Here is a 23,208-nt window from a genome sequence, read left to right as displayed (position 1 = left end):
TGGGTGTATGCAAGATATAACATGCGTTTATATAGACATAAATGCTTAATGAAATCACTAAGAAATTATTGATATTCTTGGAAACTTTAATATTCTTTCTTGCTTTTTTACCAGACTTAATATTCTTTTGTTTGGCAGTGGAATATATCTTTTTGAACTATTCCTTTTGGATTACACGTTGTAGAAATGCTTTACTTCCTTTCGTTTCAAGTTTGGTAATTTATTGTATATATTAGACTATTAATGATCATTTGTGTATATTGTATCTATTAGACTATTAATGATCATTTGTATATCCATATGCATAAGGACCTTGATATTCATACATCCATCAAATCTTATTTTCACACCCCCCCAAAGTGCCCCGCTTTGGCCAAAGCGGGGCGTTTTGGCCTGCTTTCCAGACAACCAGTGATGTGATGGTGTATGAGTCAGTTGAAGCGCCCCGCTTTGGCCAACGCGAGGCGTTTAGGGTGTGATCTGCAAACAAAGGGTGATGAGACTTGATGGGATTTTATATTTGTACGGTGTTGGAGAAAGTGGAACGTTTGAACCCTAAGCGTCGCGCTTTGGCCAAAGCGCGGCGCTTCGACCCTCATTTCATGCATTTAAGAGGCAGGTCATGCGTTCTGTCTCGTATTCTCAAAAAAAAAATTAATCCATTTCAAAAGATTGAGGTTGAGGTTCTGTTGGGTTTGTTGTTTTGAACTGTGAAAATTCTGTTGAGGAGAGTATTTTTCAGTAAGTAATTACGATGTCGTGGTTTAGCAACTATCTTTTCGGTGAATACCTTGAGGAGTCCGTTTTTCCAGATTCTTACGAGGCAGCCGCTATTTCTGCCTTGTACGATATACCGATCCCTTCTAACACGAGGGAGGGGGAGGTTGTATCTGGCATTCGTTATCATGATAATACGGTGGAGTTGGACTTGAATGTCCCTGTGGAAGACTCCGACGTACAATACGGCTATTTGGGTTACGGATACGGAGGTGAACCGTATCCTCAGGCTGAATATCCGTACGATCAGCCAAACTATCCCGACCACGGTTACGGTGGTGAGCCGAGCTATGTATAGCAAGACTATCTCAACCTCGGTTACGCTGGTGAGCGGAGCTATGTAAAGCAAGATTATCCCGACAATGGTTACGGTGGTGAGTCTAGATATGTACAGGATGACTATCCCAACCACGGTTACAGTGGAGAGCCTAGCTATGTACAAGAAGACTATCCCGAACAGGGAGAGGGTGGTTAGCGGGATGAGGAAGGCTCTTACCCAATTACATTTTCTTTTGATAGAAGCCTGAATTTTTCGTCACGTGATGAGTTGGTGGATTATGTACAGAAGACGGGAAAAGACAATGGCTACGTCATTGTGATTAAAAGGTCGAATAAAAAAGGAAGTAATTTCAAGATTTGGTTTCAATGTAGTCTTGGTGGGGAGTACAAGAGTGTAAGTAGCAAGAAAACAGGTTGCCCGTTTGAGTTGATAGGGTTTGCGGAAACAAAGGGAACTGTTTGGAAGATAGAGGTGAAGGATGCGAGGCACAACCACACTCCTATTGAAAAGATGGAGGGTCACACGTATGCGAGAAGGCTTTCTTCGGAGGATAAAAGACTGATTGAGCAGTTGGCAGAGCAGGATATGCCAAACCGTAGCATCTGGTGTACATTAATGAAAAAGAACCTGTATAAAAAGATTATTCCGAAAGACGTACACAACGCTGTTCAGAAGATCAATGCCGGAAAGAGGGTCGGAGAATATCCAATGCAACAACTCGAAAACCTTCTTGTCGAAAAAGATTTCACCTATTACATGTGCGTAGATGAGATGACGAACGCAGTTGAAGATATCTTCTTTGTCCACCCACTTTCATTTACTATGTGGTATGCGTTCCCGCATGTACTCATGATTGACGCCACCTACAAAACAAACTTGTACAATCTTCCGTTTGTGCAGGTCGTAGGTATGACATCTATAAACAAGTCATTTTCGGTTGCTCATGCATTAATTTCGGCAGAGAAGGCAGAAAACTACATATGTGTCACACCCCAACCGATGGCGGAAACATCAGGATGAGACGAAGTGTGTGTAGATTGCTAGAGACGTCATAACACTATGTGCCAATATTTAATTAAATTCAAATTTCATTTCAAAACTAAATGTCATACATAATTCAAAAGGAAATAACAACTTTGTTTCATAACGTAACATAACAAACAAAATGATAGATTAATCTAGGTGTGTATCTAGTCCACCCTAACTTGTTTCATCATTCATCCATACTTCAATAATCAACCTGCAACATGTATTAAAATAGAGTTCAATGCAAAAGCAAAGAGCGAGTATACAAGTTTGTTTACATAGCATAATAGAATAAAACTCATATCCAACATGAACATAATAAAATAGTTTCAACGTGCTAGTTTACGTAGTCCAAGTGATAGCCCAAGTTTCCCAATGCGTTAAAGTACCTAACCCAAAGTTTCACGGGAGGTTGATATGTCTCCTCCTAACAATACCCCAAAGACTAACGGGGAGGTGCATTACCCCTATAGCGCTACTATTGTTAAGGCGGAACTACACACAAGAATTAAACGTTCACATAGCACAAAATAGTCTCAAGATTCACAAGTTTCATGTTTCATGTTTAAATGGATAGAGTAAGTTTCAAATAAGTTTCAAGTGTCATGTGCGTTTAATATAGAATACATGTTGCACCCAAAGTGTTTAAAAGTAAAATGGGTTCGAGTATACTCACGGTTTACAAGTGGTGACTTGAAGTTCCGAGAGCAAGTTTGTAGATGAATTAGTTCGGAGCACCTTATCCTTCTACACAAGGAAACGTAGGTGTGTGAGTTCGGCGTATAACGGAAGATTATAGATTCGGAGTTTTTAAAATATATAGAAAGTAACATAGGTGAAAATAATCATCTTGTACACATAACTCTTGTTCTTGACACTATTAAAACTCAAAGGAGTTGGTATGATTTCATGGATTCTAAGATCCATTAGAGTCGTAACAAGGACATGGTCATAGATGATGTAACGTCCACTTAACAAATAACTATTAAGTCATCATCAAGTCTTAGTTACTTAGATGTATCCATATAGAATAACTTAGATATTATATAGTTTACAAGTCTTATGATTCAAGCATGAGGTAGGAGATTAATGTCTCCGTTTAGGTACCTCTTTGTGTCATAGAATACATACATGAGGTAGGAAGAACAAGCTTCCATTTAGGCACCTCTATTGTTCACCACTACACTTGTTGTTATAAACAACAAGGAGGGTCATGAACATACAAGTATTAAGGTAATAACAACAACTAATCTATAGAAAGACATCAAGTAATGAGTGGATTCTTATGAAGGGATAGCCTAGGCTAAACCAACCATCACACATACATCAAGTTTCACACTTGAACACCACTTGTGGGTAAAACCCTAATTAAAACAGAAGGTTTGTGAGGTTTTAACCTCTGATTTAAGTGTCTCAACCATGTTTTTAAGCTTAACCAACCATAAGAGAGGTTGTAAGCATTAGGACATTGGTGTGAGATGTGTTAGACACAAGTTGGATAGGAAATAACAAGTTGTTGATTAATATTAAACAAAACAGAAAGTTTTAGTCCATTTTAGGGCAAATCCAAGCATGATTCTTCCAAGGAAAAACCAAGGATTAAAACCCAAGAACATAACAAAGCATTAGAAAGAAGAACCAAGTAGTTTGGTTAAGAAATGAGCAAGTTACACTCACTTTTGTGAAGATACAAGAATCTGTCCAAAACTCAGATTTACTGCAGATTAGAGGGTGAATTTGTGAAGATTAGAGAGTTGTGAAAGTGTCAAATGGGTTGGAGAAGGTGGGTATTTATAATGGAAGAGTTAGAAGGTGATTGGAGGTGATTAGAGGTGGATTAAAGGTGATTGGGTGAATTGGATTAATGGGATTTCGTGCATGCAGCTCAAGGAAACACACATTCTGCCGAAACAAGGGGCTCGCGTGACGTCTAGGACCCTCGCGTCACGCGGCGCCCTAGTGCCGGCAAGTTCCATAACTTTGCATTTTACCCCCTGAAGTTTATGCTTGAGTCTATTAGGTGCATTTTTGATAGTTTAGGGACTTGTTTTGATATAAAAGCATAGTATAAGGTGTAGTTAAGCATGATGATCGTAACCAAGTATGTTTAAGCGTATAAATGTCAGAACCAAGTATCGTTCTCGTTCAAAAGACGTTCAATGCATAAGTTTAGATTAATTACAAGTTTCGCACATAGTTTCCTAGAATAACGATTAGACATTGATTGATTCACGAAGTCGAACATACGAGCATACATAGAGTGTGTACAACAATAATGTAACAAAATACAAGTTTCATTAATGATCCAAGTCTCGGTTTGATAATGATTACAACGAAAGGAACGATTACAAGAATACAAGGTTTCCAAAAATAGAAATACGAACAAAACTTTCTATAAATGGAAAGTACAAAAGAGCCGGGCGTTACAGTCTCCCCTCCTTTAGGAAATTTCGTCCCGAAATTTAGGAAGACGTAGGGAAAAGATGAGGATACTTTGACTTCATATCCTTTTTGAGTTCCCAAGTAAATTCGGCGCCACGTTTTCCTTCCCATCTAACCTTGACGATAGGAATCTTACTGCGCCTTAGTAACTTGACTTGCTGGTCCACGATTTCTACCGGTTTTTCCACGAAATGCATAGTATCGTTGATTTGAAGATCTTCGAGAGGAACTTGAAGTCCTTCATCAGCGAGACATTTCTTTAGGTTAGAGACGTGGAACGTTGGATGAACATTGCTGAGCTCTTGAGGTAAATCGAGTCAATAAGCCACCTTACCAATCCTTTCGAGTATCTTGAAAGGACCAACATAGCGAGGGGCAAGTTTTCCCTTTTTACCAAAACGAACCACTCCTTTCCAAGGAGACACCTTGAGTAGGACATGGTCCCCAACGTCGAATTCCATAGGTTTGCGTCCCTTGTCTGCGTAGCTCTTTTGACGATTTCGAGCCTTGAGTAGATTGTCACGGATTTAGAGAATCTTATCCGTTGCTTCTTGTATGATCTCAGGGCCAGTAAAATGTTTGTCACCAATCTCGTACCAGCTTAAAGGAGATCGGCATTTGCGACCATACAATGCCTCGAAAGGAGCCATTTGAATACTGGAGTGGTAGCTATTGTTGTATGAGAACTCGATCAAAGGTAAATGCACATCCCAACTACCACCAAAGTCGATGACACAAGAACGGAGCATGTCCTCTAGGGTTTGGATAGTACGTTCAGTCTGTCCATCCGTTTGAGGATGAAAAGCCGTACTAAGATTCAAATGAGTACCCATAGCGGACTGAAAAGTTTGCCAGAGACGCGAAGTGAATCGACCATCACGATCAGAAATGATGTCGAGAGGAACACCATGATGGCGTATGACTTCATTGATATAGACACGAGCAAGTCGTTCAACCTTGAAATCTTCACGAATGGGAATGAATTGTGCGGACTTAGTTAAACGATCAATGACTACCCAAATGTTGTCGTAACCAGAAGGTGTACGCGAGAGTTTAGTTATGAAGTCCATCGCAATGCTATCCCATTTCCACACGGGGATTTCAGGTTGTTCGAGTAGACCAGAAGGTCGTTGGTGCTCGGCTTTGACTTTCGAACAGGTAAGACACTTGGAAACGTACACAGCAATGTCTTTCTTCATACCGGGCCACCAATAGGATGTACGTAGATTATGGTACATCTTGTCAGCGCCAGGATGAATTGAGTACTTAGATTTGTGTGCTTCGTTCATGATAAGGTCACGAAGATTGTCACGATCTGGTATCCAAACGCGATCGCAACAATAGAGAAGACCATCAGGTTTTGAAACGAGTTGACTTTCAGATGCTCCACGTATTTCTACGGCCATGGAACCTTCATTGATAGATGAGTATTGCGCTTCACGAATACGATTGTGAAGATCGCTCGAGACATGAAAACAACGAATGACATCTACATGAGCCTTACGACTAAGTGCATCGGCCACGACATTCGCCTTACCAGGGTGGTAGCGAATCTCGCAATCGTAGTCGTTAAGTAATTCCACCCAACGTCGCTGTCGCATATTGAGTTCTTTTTGGTCAAAGATGTGTTGCAGGCTCTTATGGTCAGTGAAAACCACACACTTAGTACCATATAGGTAGTGTCGCCAAATCTTTAACGCAAAAACAACTGCGCCAAGCTCGAGGTCGTGGGTAGTATAATTTTTCTCATGTATTTTGAGTTGGCGAGAGGCGTAAGCGATGACTTTGTCTCGTTGCATGAGCACACAACCAAGACCACGATTTGAGGCATCACAATACACCACGAAATCATCATTCCCATCAGGAAGAGCGAGGATAGGAGCGTTGCAAAGCAAGTCCTTGAGAGTTTGAAAAGATTCCTCTTGCTCAAGACCCCAAGCAAAAGGTTTCTCTTTTTGAGTCAACGAAGTGAGAGGAACGGCGATATTTGAAAAATTCGAGATGAATCGACGGTAATAACCCGCCAATCCTAAGAAAGAACGGATTTCAGAAGGAGATTTAGGCGCGGTCCAATTCTTCACAGCTTCGATTTTTGAAGGGTCGACATGAATTCCTTTTTCACTAACAACGTGCCCAAGGAATTGAACTTCTTTGATCCAAAACTCGCATCTAGAGAACTTAGCGTATAAACGTTCACTACGCAAGAGTTCGAGTATAAGACGAAGATGACGCTCATGATCGTCTCGAGATTTAGAATAAATGAGAATATCGTCAATAAAGACGATCACGAAGCGATCCAAGTAAGGTTTACAAACACGATTCATGAGGTCCATGAACACAGCGGGTGCGTTGGTTAAGCCAAAAGGCATAACTACGAACTCGTAATGTCCATAGCGAGTACGAAAAGTGGTTTTGGGAACGTCCTCTTCGAGGACTCGAAGTTGGTGATAGCCAGAACGAAGATCGATTTTGGAGAAACAGGTAGCGCCTTGAAGTTGATCAAAGAGGTCGTCGATACGCGGGAGAGGATAGCGATTCTTAACGGTGAGTTTGTTGAGCTCACGATAATCGATACACATGCGAAAGGAACCATCTTTCTTTTTAACGAAGAGCACGGGAGCACCCCAAGGAGAGGTACTTGGACGAATGAAACCCTTCTCGAGGAGTTCTTGGAGTTGCGAGGATAATTCTTGCATCTCAGAAGGTGCAAGACGATAAGGAGCCTTGGCAACAGGAGTTGCACCAGGTACGAGATCAATACGAAAATCAACGGATCGAGGAGGAGGAGGACCGGGCAAATCTTCAGGGAAGACGTCAGGGAAGTCGCGCACCACTGAAACATCACTTAGGCTTTTTCCCTTGCCTTTTTCTTCCACCACGTGGGCTAAAAAGGCAAAGTACTGTTTGCGTAAGTACTTGTTTGCTTGTGTGCAGGACATCAACTTTAGTCCCCTTGAAGGTCGGTCTCCATAGACGTGTAAAACATCACCAGAGGGAAGAGGTAAGCGAACGACTTTCTCGTGACAAGCGATTTCAGCATGATTCTTTTGAAGCCAATCCATGCCTATGATGACGTCGAAACTACCCAGTTGCATGGGTATAAGGTCGATAGAGAAGACGTGCTCGTTAAGAATGAGACGACAATCGAGGAGAATGGAATCGACTAGGATAGACTTGCCATTGGCGACTTCAACGGAAAACGACTTAGGTAGCTTAGAGCGTGTGCAATTTAACAATGATTCGAATTCTAGGGACACAAAGCTTTTGTCCGCACCAGTATCAAATAGTATCGAAGCATAAAGATGGTTAACAAGAAATGTACCATTAACGACATCATTGTCGTTGCGTGCTTGATTCGCGTTTAGGTTGAAAGCGCGTCCACGAGGAGGTTGCTGCTGCTCTTGGATCCATTGAGGGCATTGGGGACGAAGATGATTAACATCCCCACATTTGAAACATGCCCTAGGTGGCCTTGCGTTCTGAGGAGCAGGTGCAGCTTGTGGCGCTTGCTGAGCTTGTGGTGCTTGCTGAGCTGGCTGAGCTTGCTGAACTGGTTGAGCTGGCTGCCCTTGGCGACAATAGTTGATGGTATGACCATAACGGTTGCAATTCTCACAACGACGACACCTAGCATTAGCGGGATGATGGAAGTTACAAGTGGTACACTTGGGGTGAATCCCAGTGTACGGCTTGGGGGCATCAACAGGAGCGATAGGATTTGGGTTAACAGGCGGCACAATCGCGTTACAAACGGGGTTGGATTGCTTTCGCTTCTTTCCCCTATTGTTATTCGATTGTTGGGTAATTTGATGGGCTGGCTTAGAAGAAACGGGGTTTGCGGCTTGCTTATCGCGAACGCGATTGTTGTTCAAGGACGCGGCTAATCGGTAAATGGCTTCGATGCTATCGAGTTTGGCTGCCTCGATGGTGTCTCGCATGGTAGGGGGCAAACCATTGATGTACTTGCTGTTCTTGCGATCAGGGGTTGAAACAAGGTGAGGGACGATGAAGCTAAGTTGTTTGAAACGGGTGGTGTAAGCTAGGTTGTCATCACCAACTTGCTTTAAAACCCAAAATTCTTCTTCCAACTTTCTTTGCTCATGCGGAGGACAAAACTCATCCATCATTAGGGCCTTAGTCTCCTCCCAGGTCAACGCATAAGCCAACTCGTTCGAACGGATGTTTCTTTCATTCGACCACCACTCAAGAGCGCGGGCTTGGAATACCCCCGTCGCGCTGCGCGTCTTGAGCTCATCGGGGCAATCGCTATTGATGAATGTGACCTCTATGCTGTCGAACCACTCGAGCATAGCGGTCACCCCATCATTGCCGGTGAATGGCTTGGGATTGCACGACGAGAAGTGCTTAAAGTTGAACGAGGCGGGTTTGCGAATTTCGACCTTAGAGTCGACGGATGAGTGAGGAGTTTCAGAGGCTCGAATCTCGGAAATGACCTTTGGAACGACACGCGCAAATTGATCGGCCATGAAAGCCATCATCTTCTTGGTGGAGCGAGACTTTGACTTCCTAGACGCGTTGGAGTGACGAGAAGACATCTAAGGTTCAAAAGAACGAATAGGTGAGACTTGGTCATAATGCTTGTTTTAGAAAAATTAAATTGATCACATAGCATAAAGGGTTCATGGCACAAAAGACTCATTGCATAAAAGTTTCATAGCACAAATGTTTAAACATCTCATATAGCATAATCATGGATTCCACATAGCATAACATGAATGAATGAAAGCATTGTAAATTTAGTTTGTTCACGAGGGATTATTATTGTTTGTGATTGCTTTAGCGTGCGAAATGTTTAAAACGACATTTTGAAATGAATGAACGTTCAAGTATAAAATCACATATAAATTGAGATACATAAAAGAGAGGCTCAATAAAACATCGGATTGTTTCGGGTAGAGAAACGTCGACTATTCCAAAGTGGGTCGAAAGTTCTTTCAATTTAGAGATATTGTGCTTTGGCCTATAAGTAAGATACTCTCATCGAGAAGCGACCAACGGTATCTTACCCTTCCGGTTACTACACTTCTCTAAATGATTGAAACATTCGGGACTTTGGCGAGAATAAAAATCGAGGAATGGGACTTAATCGACAAGATGCGGGTTTCACCCCTAACTTGACAATTTCGTACCCTAAATGTGGTTGGTACTCGTCGGCCAAAATAAAATTTCGACACTTTGACGAGGGTCCACTAGAGTTGAAATGGAAATTACCATTAAGTTGTGGATGTCACTCCTAGCTTAATGGTGAAATTTCGTGCAAAAATAGATTAAAGGTAGAATGAGAGTCGTTTACCAAATTGTGGGTTTCACGCCTATTTTGGTAAATTCTTCTCGTTGGTGTTACAAGATTATAAAAATAGCATAAGTGTATTCGTGTTAGCCTTAGGAAAGGCACATAAATTTAATCAAAAGTATAGCTAGGAAGCATGCATGGTAGAGTACAAAGTTTTAAACAACAAATAAGAGACAAAATTCCTAGAACTATAGATTAGGGCAAAAGCATGGCAATTTTCCTAATTCCCTATAGTTATGGCTCTGATACCAATCTGTCACACCCCAACCGATGGCGGAAACATCGGGATGAGACGAAGTGTGTGTAGATTGCTAGAGACGTCATAACACTATGTGACAATATTTAATTCAATTCAAATTTCATTTCAAAACTAAATGTCATACATAATTCAAAAGGAAATAACAACTTTGTTTCATAACGTAACATAACAAACAAAATGATAGATTAATCTAGGTGTGTATCTAGTCCACCCTAACTTGTTTCATCCTTCATCCATACTTCAATAATCAACCTACAACATGTATTAAAATAGAGTTCAATGCAAAAGCAAAGAGCGAGTATACAAGTTTGTTTACATAGCATAATAGAATAAAACTCATATCCAACATGAACATAATAAAATAGTTTCAACGTGCTAGTTTACGTAGTCCAAGTGATAGCCCAAGTTTCCCAATGCGTTAAAGTACCTAACCCAAAGTTTCACGGGAGGTTGATATGTCTCCTCCTAACAATACCCCAAAGACTAACGGGGAGGTGCATTACCCCTATAGCGCTACTATTGTTAAGGCGGAACTACACACAAGAATTAAACGTTCACATAGCACAAAATAGTCTCAAGATTCACAAGTTTCATGTTTCATGTTTAAATGGATAGAGTAAGTTTCAAATAAGTTTCAAGTGTCATGTGCGTTTAATATAGAATACATGTTGCACCCAAAGTGTTTAAAAGTAAAATGGGTTCGAGTATACTCACGGTTTACAAGTGGTGACTTGAAGTTCCGAGAGCAAGTTTGTAGATGAATTAGTTCGGAGCACCTTATCCTTCTACACAAGGAAACGTAGGTGTGTGAGTTCGGCGTATAACGGAAGATTATAGATTCGGAGTTTTTAAAATATATAGAAAGTAACATAGGTGAAAATAATCATCTTGTACACATAACTCTTGTTCTTGACACTATTGAAACTCAAAGGAGTTGGTATGATTTCATGGATTCTAAGATCCATTAGAGTCTTAACAAGGGCATGGTCATAGATGATGTAACGTCCACTTAACAAATAACTATTAAGTCATCATCAAGTCTTAGTTACTTAGATGTATCCATATAGAATAACTTAGATATTATATAGTTTACAAGTCTTATGATTCAAGCATGAGGTAGGAGATTAATGTCTCCGTTTAGGTACCTCTTTGTGTCATAGAATACATACATGAGGTAGGAAGAACAAGCTTCCATTTAGGCACCTCTATTGTTCACCACTACACTTGTTGTTATAAACAACAAGGAGGGTCATGAACATACAAGTATTAAGGTAATAACAACAACTAATCTATAGAAAGACATCAAGTAATGAGTGGATTCTTATGAAGGGATAGCCTAGGCTAAACCAACCATCACACATACATCAAGTTTCACACTTGAACACCACTTGTGGGTAAAACCCTAATTAAAACAGAAGGTTTGTGAGGTTTTAACCTCTGATTTAAGTGTCTCAACCATGTTTTTAAGCTTAACCAACCATAAGAGAGGTTGTAAGCATTAGGACATTGGTGTGAGATGTGTTAGACACAAGTTGGATAGGAAATAACAAGTTGTTGATTAATATTAAACAAAACAGAAAGTTTTAGTCCATTTTAGGGCAAATCCAAGCATGATTCTTCCAAGGAAAAACCAAGGATTCAAACCCAAGAACATAACAAAGCATTAGAAAGAAGAACCAAGTAGTTTGGTTAAGAAATGAGCAAGTTACACTCACTTTTGTGAAGATACAAGAATCTGTCCAAAACTCAGATTTACTGCAGATTAGAGGGTGAATTTGTGAAGATTAGAGAGTTGTGAAAGTGTCAAATGGGTTGGAGAAGGTGGGTATTTATAATGGAAGAGTTAGAAGGTGATTGGAGGTGATTAGAGGTGGATTAAAGGTGATTGGGTGAATTGGATTAATGGGATTTCGTGCATGCAGCTCAAGGAAACACACATTCTGCCGAAACAAGGGGCTCGCGTGACGTCTAGGACCCTCGCGTCACGCGGCGCCCTAGTGCCGGCAAGTTCCATAACTTTGCATTTTACCCCCTGAAGTTTATGCTTGAGTCTATTAGGTGCATTTTTGATAGTTTAGGGACTTGTTTTGATATAAAAGCATAGTATAAGGTGTAGTTAAGCATGATGATCGTAACCAAGTATGTTTAAGCGTATAAATGTCAGAACCAAGTATCGTTCTCGTTCAAAAGACGTTCAATGCATAAGTTTAGATTAATTACAAGTTTCGCACATAGTTTCCTAGAATAACGATTAGACATTGATTGATTCACGAAGTCGAACATACGAGCATACATAGAGTGTGTACAACAATAATGTAACAAAATACAAGTTTCATTAATGATCCAAGTCTCGGTTTGATAATGATTACAACGAAAGGAACGATTACAAGAATACAAGGTTTCCAAAAATAGAAATACGAACAAAACTTTCTATAAATGGAAAGTACAAAAGAGCCGGGCGTTACAATATGGGTGTTGGAGAGTCTATGTTGAGGATCAAGTCTATGTTGAGGATCAACTCTATGTCGGTGGACTGTTTAGAGCCGCGTGTCGTCATAACAGACAGGGACTTTGCGCTAATTAACGCGTGGGAACAAGTTTTCCCAAAAGTGAACAAGTATCTTTGTTGGTTCCATATTAGTCAAAATATCAATAAGAACAGCAAGAAGAAATTCACTAAAAAGGAGTGGAAAGAATTTCTTCGTTCGTTTAATACATTGTGTGAGTCTTCCACCGAGGAAATATACAGGTATAGTCTGGCAAACCTTGAAGCACAGCTGAAAGAAGTTGGTCGTGAACGTGAGTACTTCTTACATAATTTTTTAAATACTTTTTCACATACATACGTAGATACATACCTAACAAGTTATGGTTATATTTTTAGAGGTTTTTGACTATATGAAGAAATCATGGTTGGATCCGTACCGTGAAAAGTTTGTAGCTGCATGGACTTACAAGACACTTAACGTTCACCAGACTACAACCAACAGAGTCGAGTCCATGCATGCATTGGTAAAAGGTCACTTTTCAAGTCATCGCAACTCGCTGGTTAAACTTGTGGGGATTGTTGAACATATTGTTGAGCAATAACATACGGAGATTAGAAAAAGTTTTGAAACAAGCCTTAGAAAAGTAATGAACCACCACAAGGCTCACCCCATACTTGCAAATGTACTTCGAAAGGTTTCAATATATGCTATTGAGCTTATGGCTTTCGAGCTACGACGTAAGGAAGACAGGTTAAGAGCCTACGGTTCAACTTGTGGTTGCCAGCTTTGGACCAGTTGTGGTTTGCCATGTGCTTATCGTCTGGAAAAGTTAGAAAAAAATGGTACGTTTACATATTGACTCTTGGCTATTATGATTTCACTACCTAATTTACTACCATATGTTTTCGTTGGGGGCAAATCCAAATTGATTCGATAGATGTGTTCTGGAAGAAGCTTGACTTCGAGCCGACAAGGAGGGGGACTGAAGATATCGATGTAGACGCGGAGTTTGAAAAGCTCAAACAAAAAATCAATCCAACACCTCCTCAGGTGAAAAGGAGCTACCTGGAAAAAATTAAAGAAATCGTCATGCCAGGCAAGAATACCAAAAAACCTCTTGTTGTTCAAATGAACACCCGTGGTCGTCCAACATTAAAGACGCAATAACAAGGGAAGGCAGAAACTACAAGAAAAAGCTCGTATATATCGTCCGAAGAAAGTTGGTTCGACGGCTCGTTCGATCTTCCTCGTCACAGCACGTACGCATCATCCTCCTCACAGAAAAAATAACAACCGATTGACCTTCACCCCGATTTCCCTAATATCACGTTGGGTCCGAAGTCAGAAATAGCTATCAGGGACTATGGATCTCAAATTCTAAAAGTGTTTCACCCATACATCTCGAATATAAAGGATGTGGGTTTCGATCGGTAGCTATGGGGTTAGGACAGAAACAAGGAAAGTATATGAGTATCCGGCGACAACTTTTGTTGGAGATACGTCTAAACGAGAGTATTTGGAGGCAAGTCTTCGATTCTGAAAATGTAGGACATTACAATGAGCTGTACAACAGGATATATTTTGAGGGAGTGGGTAGTGTAGGGCCCGAACATTATATGCGGATGCCTGAGACGGGATTTCTTATTGCTCAAAGATATGGTGTGATTGTTCACACGTTGGACATTCGTGGCAGCGACACAGTTTTCCCTCTGTTGGGCGGTCTAGAGGACGCTGAGGAGCCTCATCAAGTGGTTGCGGTTGTGTTCGTCGACGTGGACATTTCTGTAGGTCCCTCGGAGTTTGAGGTTAAACCTTATCCTTGTTGTGTTAACACACTAGCAAGTGCGGAATCCAAGCTAGAGTGCAAACCGAGATGAAACAAGCACAAACACAAGACACACAATATTCACCGATTAACACCACTTGTATTAATACGAATGAAGGGTTCGGTTACAAGCTCAATGTTTACAAATCTGTTTCGTAAACTCTCTAACAGTGGGTGTGTGTTCTTGACAGAATGCTCTCACTATCTCTAGAGTCTATCTTTCTGTCTCTGCTCATCTTAATGAAATGAACACACTACATGGGTATATATACCCGTCACAGATTGTCTGTCCGAAGGATCCGATAGATATCTCAAAGGATCATCTATCGATGTTAAACCTGTCGAAGGATCTATGTTTACCTCGAAGGATGATCTATCGAGGTCCATCCATCGAAGGTTCAACTTCCGAGCTCATCGAAGGATCTAAACTATCCTTCGATGAGACATCCTTCGACACAGACATGTGATTATCATGCACTAACTGTTTGGCCAAGTCAAACCAGGAGGATGGTTGACTTGGTCAAACTTACAAGACTAACAACGAACATCGTTTAATATCGACACGATACAGAGTACAGACAAAGTACAGACACAAGTGCACCAACAAACTCCCCCTTGGCTGTAGCTTTGTCTCGATCTTGATCATCTTTGATCTTCGTGTCTTCAGGACTCTGATGTCCTTTCAAGTCTTCAATGTCGGAGGATCTTCAAAGTCTTCACGTCTTGAAAGCAGAAAGTGTATCAACAAACTACCCGTATCATGTAGGAAGTGTGTTGACAAACTCCCCCTTAACATAAGCTCCCCCTTGAGTTATGCTTGTGAAAGACTTGATCTTCAATGCTTGAGATCCTTGTGGTGTTGATGATGGTCAGCGGCAACTCGATCAACTTCATCTTTTGAGTGCCTTCACGTCGTGTCTTCATTCCAAAGCTTGTCATCGACAATGTTCTCCTAGCCTTTAGAATCTGCACATGCAAGAAATCTAAACGCGTAATGAGAACAACTGCTTGGAATAGTTAGTATAAACAAATGACACACGAATGACCATGTCACAATCAAACACCGTCCGACAGTTTGAAAGTTTAATAAATTTCTCAATTTTAGATTTAACTTTCAAAACTTGCAAATTTCGACCGTTTATGAAGATTTAGTCAATTCGGTTTTCGTTCAGGTTTCAGGTAACGAAGACTCGAGCTCCAACATCGTACGATCGAAAATAAAGTAGAAATAAAATCTTTTTGGCTTTTATAAAGTTTATATTAAAACACACCTAAAATCTTTTTGGTATTTTTGAATAAATTAAAAGACAACAATTTTAATATCCTTTGAGTGTTATCAAACGACATCACCGCTAATGTCGTGCTGATATGCACCAAACGACGAAACTGTTTAAAATAAGACAATAAAAGTTAAGTAGTAAATAAATATATACAGACATTCTTTTTGCGAGTTTCGAGGGCAAGAGAATCATATCAGTGTACGGTCATGTCAAAACACTCTTGTTGTTCAGTTAGTTAACATTAAGATAAGCATCCTATAACAATTATCGGTATTGTTGTCCACTTAAGCTCAACTTATCAGATGTAATCATGGCGAGGGGATACGTTAAGGTATGATTTATACTTACCGACCGGTGTTCATCCACATCACGACACATTCCCGTATCAAGGTATGCACGAGGGTTCATCTTACCGGTGAGTATACCGATTATCATCTGTTTGAACGTATATGATGTGAGATTCTCACTTATTTTGATTTGAAAACAAGCCCTATGTGATAGAATCACTTATTGATGAGGAACTTGATTTTCATATGCATGAGGGCACAGGAGCAAGTCCGTGAACAGGTCAGTACTTCCGTACAGCAGAGAGACGAACTTGACTCCCGGATAAATGTGATATTTTATCACTTATTTGATATGGACATGTGATTGTTTATCACTTATTGAGGTCGAATGCAGTATGAGATATGTACACGTATGTATAGTATCGTGGAAGATCTAGACTTGCGTCCCCGTTATTTTTCGGTAAAAGATACAACCATGATACCCAGATGATAAGCAGCATAAAGACCGAATATCTCTGAACCTCGGCAATCTATCAAACGAAATTTCGGTACTAAGACCATATGCCAATGAATGGTTCCCACCTGGTCTTCAGTCGATTTAAGTTTATATCACCCTGCACACTTTAAAATGATTGTGAGCCTACCGATACATCTTATATAGAGCTGCTTATCGTTTTTCATTTAAGGTTTAAAGAGGTTTGAATAGACCACTGATGTACTATCATTTTCTCTTTTGCTCGCCAGGAAACTCATTTTTGTTTTTCTATTGTTTTTGTGTTTTTGAAATTTTTCGATGTTTTTGGATTTTCCGATTTTGGATTTACTCCCCCTAAAATCAATAAACTAAGACAAATTTAAAACACAAAGTTATTTACAAAAATGATTTTCTGATGTTGGTTTACTCTTGCTTGACCTTAATGCCGTTTACCAATAATAAAAAGTCAAATCTTGATTTGTCAAATGCTTTGGTAAAAAGGTCGGCACGTTGGTCATCGGTGTGGACCTTAACAACAACGATTAGCCTTTTCTCAAAGCAATCACGTATGAAGTGATATTTGATTTCGATGTGTTTGGTCTTTGAGTGCTGCACAGGATTTCTAGTGATCTGTAATGCAGCAGAATTATCAACGTAAATAGGAGTAGTGAGGAATTCAAAACCGTAGTCGCGTAATTGTTGTTGGATCCAAAGAACTTGGGAGCAACAACTTGAGGCAGCAATGTATTCAGCTTCGCATGTTGATGTAGCGACGCACGTCTGCTTCTTGCACTGCCATGTGACTAGGCGATTTCCTAAAAACTGACATCCAGCCGTTGTGGATTTGCCGTCGATTTTGCATCCGCCATGATCAGAATCACTGAATGCGATCAAGTCAAAGTTATTATCCCTAGGGTACCATAGACCGGTGTCAGGGTAACCCTTCAAATAACGAAAAATCCTTTTTACAGCTGCAAGATGTGAGGCCTTCGGGTTGACTTGATATCTGGCAAGCAGGCACGTTGGATACATTATGTCTGGCCTTGATGCTGTGAGGTACATAAGAGATCCGATCATTGCGCGGTAGTATGAGGGGCTAACAGCTTCACCCTTCAAGTCTGGAGTAATTCCGTGATTTTGTGGCAGTGGGGTACCAATGGGCGTTGCATCAGACATCTGGAACCGGCTCAAGATGTCACCAACATATTTAGTCTGATGGATGAATATCCCAGACTCAGTTTGTTGCACTTGTAGGCCCAAGAAAAAGGTCATTTCCCCCATAGCACTCATCTCGAATTTATCCTGCATAATGCGCTCGAAATTCCTACACAAGACATCATTAGTAGAACCAAAAATAATATCATCAACATATACCTGTACCAGAAGAAGATCTCCATCTTGTTTTTTGATGAAGAGAGTACAATCGATAAGACCTCTTCGAAAACCGTTCTCCAGCAGATAGTTAGATAAGGTTTCATACCAAGCTCGCGGTGCTTGATGAAGACCATAGAGAGCTTTGTTGAGCAACCCAAACCCGATCGGGATGGATAGGATCTTCAAAACCTGGGGGCTGTTCGACGTACACCTCTTCTTCAACCACACCATGTTAGAATGCACTTTTCACGTCCATCTGATAAACCTTGAATCCTTTGAATGAGGCATAAGCCAGAAAGATCCGAATTGCTTCCAGACGTGCAACAGGTGCATAGACTTCGTTGTAGTCGATCCCTTCTATCTGACGAAAACCTTGAACGACTAAACGTGCTTTGTTCCGAATAACCACTCCACGGTCGTCCTTCTTGCATTTGAAAACCCATCGAGTGCCAATTTTCTTGTAGTTCTCAGGTCTTTCAACAAGCTTCCAAACACCAAGCTTTTGAAATTGCTGCAATTCTTCCTGCATGGCTTCAACCCAAGCATTGTCTTTCAACGCTTCTTTCCACGATTTTGGTTCTTCTTGTGACACGTAACACGCGAAGGACCAGTCATTCTGAAGACCAGATTCTCTTATAGCTGAATACAAACCAGCATTCCAGTTGTTTCTCAGCTGATTACGCGTCTGCACACCGCGATGGACATCTCCTATAATATTCTGCTGGGGGTGGGTATCATGAATCCTCATTTCAGGATTTTCTGACACACGTGCATTGATACCCAAATTGTTAAGATTAAGATCAACAACCAACTCCACACCAGGAATGTGTGTAGAGGTGGATGCATTCCCTTCAGCAGTGTCTACATTCTGCACATGAGGTGTATCAACAGAGGCACCTTGAACAGGAGCAGCTGGAGCCGAAGATCCTTCAGCTGCATCATGATATTCATCATCTTCAGAAGATTCATTATAATCAGCAGCATCTTCATAAACCTCATTTTGAACCATATTGTTGACAGACGAAGAAGCTTGTGGGTCAACAACAATAGGTCTAACCAAAGGCGAGTCAGCAGCGTTGTCACTTTCCAACAACATCCTAGCCGCTGCTGACTCTTCGTCAAAGGTTGGCAGATTGAAGGAGTCAAATAGTTCATCATAATCGAACATCCACGGATCACCCGGAGCCCTAACAGGACTCGTGTACCTTTGAACCCTCACTTCACTCCATAGCTCAATCTTTTTGGTAGCCAGATTCCAAACACTAAAATTCGGAGTAGCATATCCAAGGAAGAATCCCTCGATAGCTTTCGCTCCAAACTTTCCATCCGGCTCAATCATAGTACATGGAGCACCAAACGGTTCTAGGTAAGAAAGATCCGGTTTCCTTTTCTGAAGGAGTTCGAAGCAAGTTTTGCCATGTCTCTTTACTGTAAGAACTCTGTTTAACGTGTAGCATGCAGCCGATACAGCCTCCCCCCATAATTGAATAGGGAGTTCTGACTCTACTAACATTGTTCTTGCAGTTTCTATAATCGTCCGATTCTTCCTCTCCGCGACACCATTTTGTTGTGGAGTATAACGAGAACTGTACTCATGAAGAATACCTTTAGAAGTACAAAACTCATCCATAAATTGATTCTTGAATTCGGTTCCATTGTCGCTTCGGATCCTCTTCACTTTCAACGAATAGAGATTCTCCAACATTGTAAGAAGATCCTTGAGGATGCCAGGAGTTTCACTCTTGTGTGCCATGAAGGATACCCAAGAAAATCTAGAATAATCATCAGTAACAACTAGACAATAAGCATCTCCGAATGTTGTCTTGTGTTTCATAGGTCCAAAAAGATCCATATGAAGACGTTCGAGAGGTATGCTGACAGTGTTGATTTTCTTCAAAGGGTGAGACTTCTTTGTTTGCTTCCCCTTTTGGCACGAGACACAGATATCTTGTAGATGAAAACTTCTCACAGGCACACCATTCACAAGATTATTTTTCACCAAATGGTTCATCTTTCTCAAGTGAATGTGTCCCATTCTTCTGTGCCAAGATATAGACTCCTTTTCCGTGGCTTTTGAGACAAAGCAAGTGACTTGTGCAGATGTTGTAATCGCTTGGCTCATGTCGAGAATATAAAGATCATTAACTCTCGGAGCCGATAAGAGAATCCATTCTTGTGGAACTTTGAATCCAGGTTTCAGCACATAGCAGCCGGCATCATCAAAATGCACGGAGAATTTTTTATCGCAGATTTGCGACACACTGAGAAGATTATGATCGATTTGCTTAACATAATTGATCTTATCAAAGCACACGATGCTATTGGAGATACTTCCCTCTCCAGTGATGAATCCGCCTTTGTCTCCAGCAAATGCGACATACCCTCCTCTAATATTTCTCACGTCGTATAAGAGCCGTAAGTCGCCAGTCATGTGTCTGGATGCTCCACTATCAACAATCCAGTGACTATTAATAGTTCCTCCTGGAACACCCTGCACATGTCATTTAAAAACATCAGTTGAGGATAGGGACCCAAGCCTTAGTGGTCTTGGGTCGTCCCTGAGCATCACGAAACGTGATATCAATCTCTTGATGGTTTTCAAGAACAACTGCTCCCCCTGAATTGTCACCCGCCTTAGGTAACCAAGTTTGTTTTTGCCTACCAGTTTGAGTGTTGTAAACAGTTTTTGAAGCTTCTGGTTTTACAGGTTGTGACACACTTGGTTCCCTTTTAACTGTTTTAACTTCAGATTTCAAAGCTTTTTCAACAGTTTTCATGTTCTTACGTCGTTGTTTAGTTTCTTGTTCTTTTACAGTTCGTTTATCATGTTTAGGTGAAACTGACCGACGTTGAGGATGAACTGTTTCAGGTGGAGCTTTCTCAACAATTTTATTCTTTGGAGCATTTGGGCAGTTTTTGATGATGTGCCCAAATTCTCCACATTTAAAACATGTTCTCCTTTCAACAAATTTAGGAGAACTTGATTGACCACAAGATGTCGAACCCGTGGAACCTGAGGTACTAGCCTTTTCATCACACCCATTTGTGCGTTGAGTGTAATTGTTATCAATGTTACGTTTCAAGATCGTGACCTGTTGTACAAAATCTGTGTTTGATTTATTCTCAAAAGTCTCAATCTTATCAGTACCTGTGGATGCCACGAATTTGACACTTTTTGCTTTCTTTTGAGATCGAGCTCCTTTTGTTTCAGATTTCATCTGAGAGACTTTATGCTTTTGAGCTCGTTTGACTGGTTGTTTACCATTAGAAGCACTAGGTTGTTGAGTGGTTGAAGATTTTTGATTACCAAACTGTTTTCTAATCTCAGCCTTAGGAATTGGATCACATTGTGTTACAACAATTCCCGGAAGTGTTTTTCCCAAAAATTTGTTTGTGTTGTCTTCAAAGACTTTATCAATCAAAGATTGATTTACATTTTTAATTGGGAAATCATGATCTGAGTAGATTTTATCATCTCCAACCAATGTATACAACACATTGCTGCTTTTAACAGTAGACACACATGTCTTATCAACTTTGACAGAATCAATCACTTGTTTCTTAACAGATGAGACATCAGGAGTATCAGGATCACAAAGAATGTGATTCTCTCGTGGAATAACTACTCCTTTCATCTTGTTAAGTGATTTATCCTGATCACTTACATCCACTTCTGATTCATCATCCGATGTCTCATAGTCCTCGATAATTGGAGGACTTTGCTTCATGGATGATGAAGTTTCTTGTTGCTTAGAGGATGTGTTTGAAGAATTGTCCGGTTTGAACCCTAGGCCAGTAGCAAATTCCTCAACATCAAGAGGCACACTGGGTTCATACCGAGGCATTTCCTCCTCATCAGGCATCTTGGTATAGTTATTCATCAAAGGGGGCGGACATTTCTTATACCCTATGCCTTTCTGATTTCCCTTCGGTTGTTGAAAATCGATGATGTGATCAAGCACAAATTGGGAGTTAGAATAACTCTCCAATTTTTGTTTGATCGCATCATGCTCGCATTGGGCAATGGCTAATTGCTTCTTAGTTTCTTCCACAATGTTAATGTATTCATTTATACTTACTTGCTTGTGGTAAACTACTTTGTTCACTTCGGACACATTTTTCTTTAATGTTTCAATTACTGATTTAAAATCTTTTTCGTTCCGAGTTAAAGCCATATTTGCCTCTTTGCATTTGGAAAGTTCAATAACCAAATTTTGATTATGACTATGAAGCTTTTCTAGTTCAAGCTTCATTTCAGCACATGATTCACAAACACTAGGAGCAGGAGGTTCAGAATTTACCTGACTCGAAGAGGCTGACACATTTGTCATAAATGCAGTTTGAAAAGAAAAAGATCCGTCTTCAGAAAAGAACTTTTCCATTTCCCTGGATGTAGTAGCAGCCTTCTTGATCAGAATTGATTTCTGACATATAAGTTCATCAGCTTCATTCAATAAATCCTCAACACCAGAACCTACTTCCTCCTTCACATCAGACTCTGATTGATTATCCCCAGAAACAGAGCCTTCTTCATCAGAACTTCCAGAATAACCAGAACTGTCATCACTTTCAGAGGACTCTTCTTTATGAACATGCTTGATGTGATTGATGATCTTTGCATAACAAGCTGTTCCACTTCCTTGATCACCTTCACCAAACTGCACAGACCAGTCACATCCCTCATCAGCTTGAACAGTCAAAGCCCGATTGGGATTTGAAGTTCCAGGCTGGCCCTGATTGTTATTAACTGCCACAATCCTCCTATCACGGTTTTCTTGCTGGGCATTCACATTTGTATTACTCGTCTGGTTTCTGAAAGGGTTGTGATTGCCTTGTTTTGTTGGTCGAGTGCACTCACGTTTGAAGTGCCCTTTATTACCACAATTGAAGCATGTAACGGCGTTAATATCAAACCCATACTTCATATCTTTCTTTCCTTCCAACGAAGTTCTTCCAGTTCGAGCCATGAAATCTTTTGCCCTTCTCACTGCACTAGCAAAAGCCCATTTGATATCCATCAACTCCATTTCTTCCTTGTCGATCTGTTGATAATCTTCATTGGTCATGTTGATGTTTCCAAGCTGACCTGCTACCAAACCACAGTAGGCACTGACCATTGTATTGATAATTTCCATATGCTCCTTAGCAACTTCAATGCTGATGTGTGAGAGGTTTGAATTATCGACTCGGATTGTGTTAGGGTTTTGAGGTTGAGGACTGTTTGTATAATGAGCCTGCTGTTGTTGTTGTGGTGGTTGGACTTGGACTTGTGGCTGTGTTGGGACGGGAATGTAAGACCTCGGCTCAAAAGCCGGAGCAGCAGTTGATTGAGGAAACGGAAGAGAACTTGTGTTGGACACAAATGCAGTTTGCAGTTTAG

General features: G+C 40.6%; 1 protein-coding gene across 1 annotated transcript; it reads left to right on the top strand.

Annotated features, from left to right (window-relative positions):
* The first annotated feature begins 1,139 nt into the window (after positions 1-1,139).
* Positions 1,140-1,964, top strand: LOC110919457. Its single transcript, XM_022163722.1, has 3 exons — positions 1,140-1,247; positions 1,343-1,884; positions 1,958-1,964. The coding sequence occupies exons 1-3, from the start codon at positions 1,140-1,142 to the stop codon at positions 1,962-1,964; spliced, it is 657 nt and encodes a 218-aa protein (XP_022019414.1).
* The last annotated feature ends 21,244 nt before the right edge of the window (positions 1,965-23,208 follow it).

The sequence above is a fragment of the Helianthus annuus genome, chromosome 17, assembly GCF_002127325.2.
Source record: "Helianthus annuus cultivar XRQ/B chromosome 17, HanXRQr2.0-SUNRISE, whole genome shotgun sequence".
NCBI classification, from domain to species: domain Eukaryota; kingdom Viridiplantae; phylum Streptophyta; class Magnoliopsida; order Asterales; family Asteraceae; genus Helianthus; species Helianthus annuus.
The sequence above is the reverse complement of the archived record's forward strand: the minus strand, read 5'-3'. Positions and strand labels throughout refer to the sequence as shown.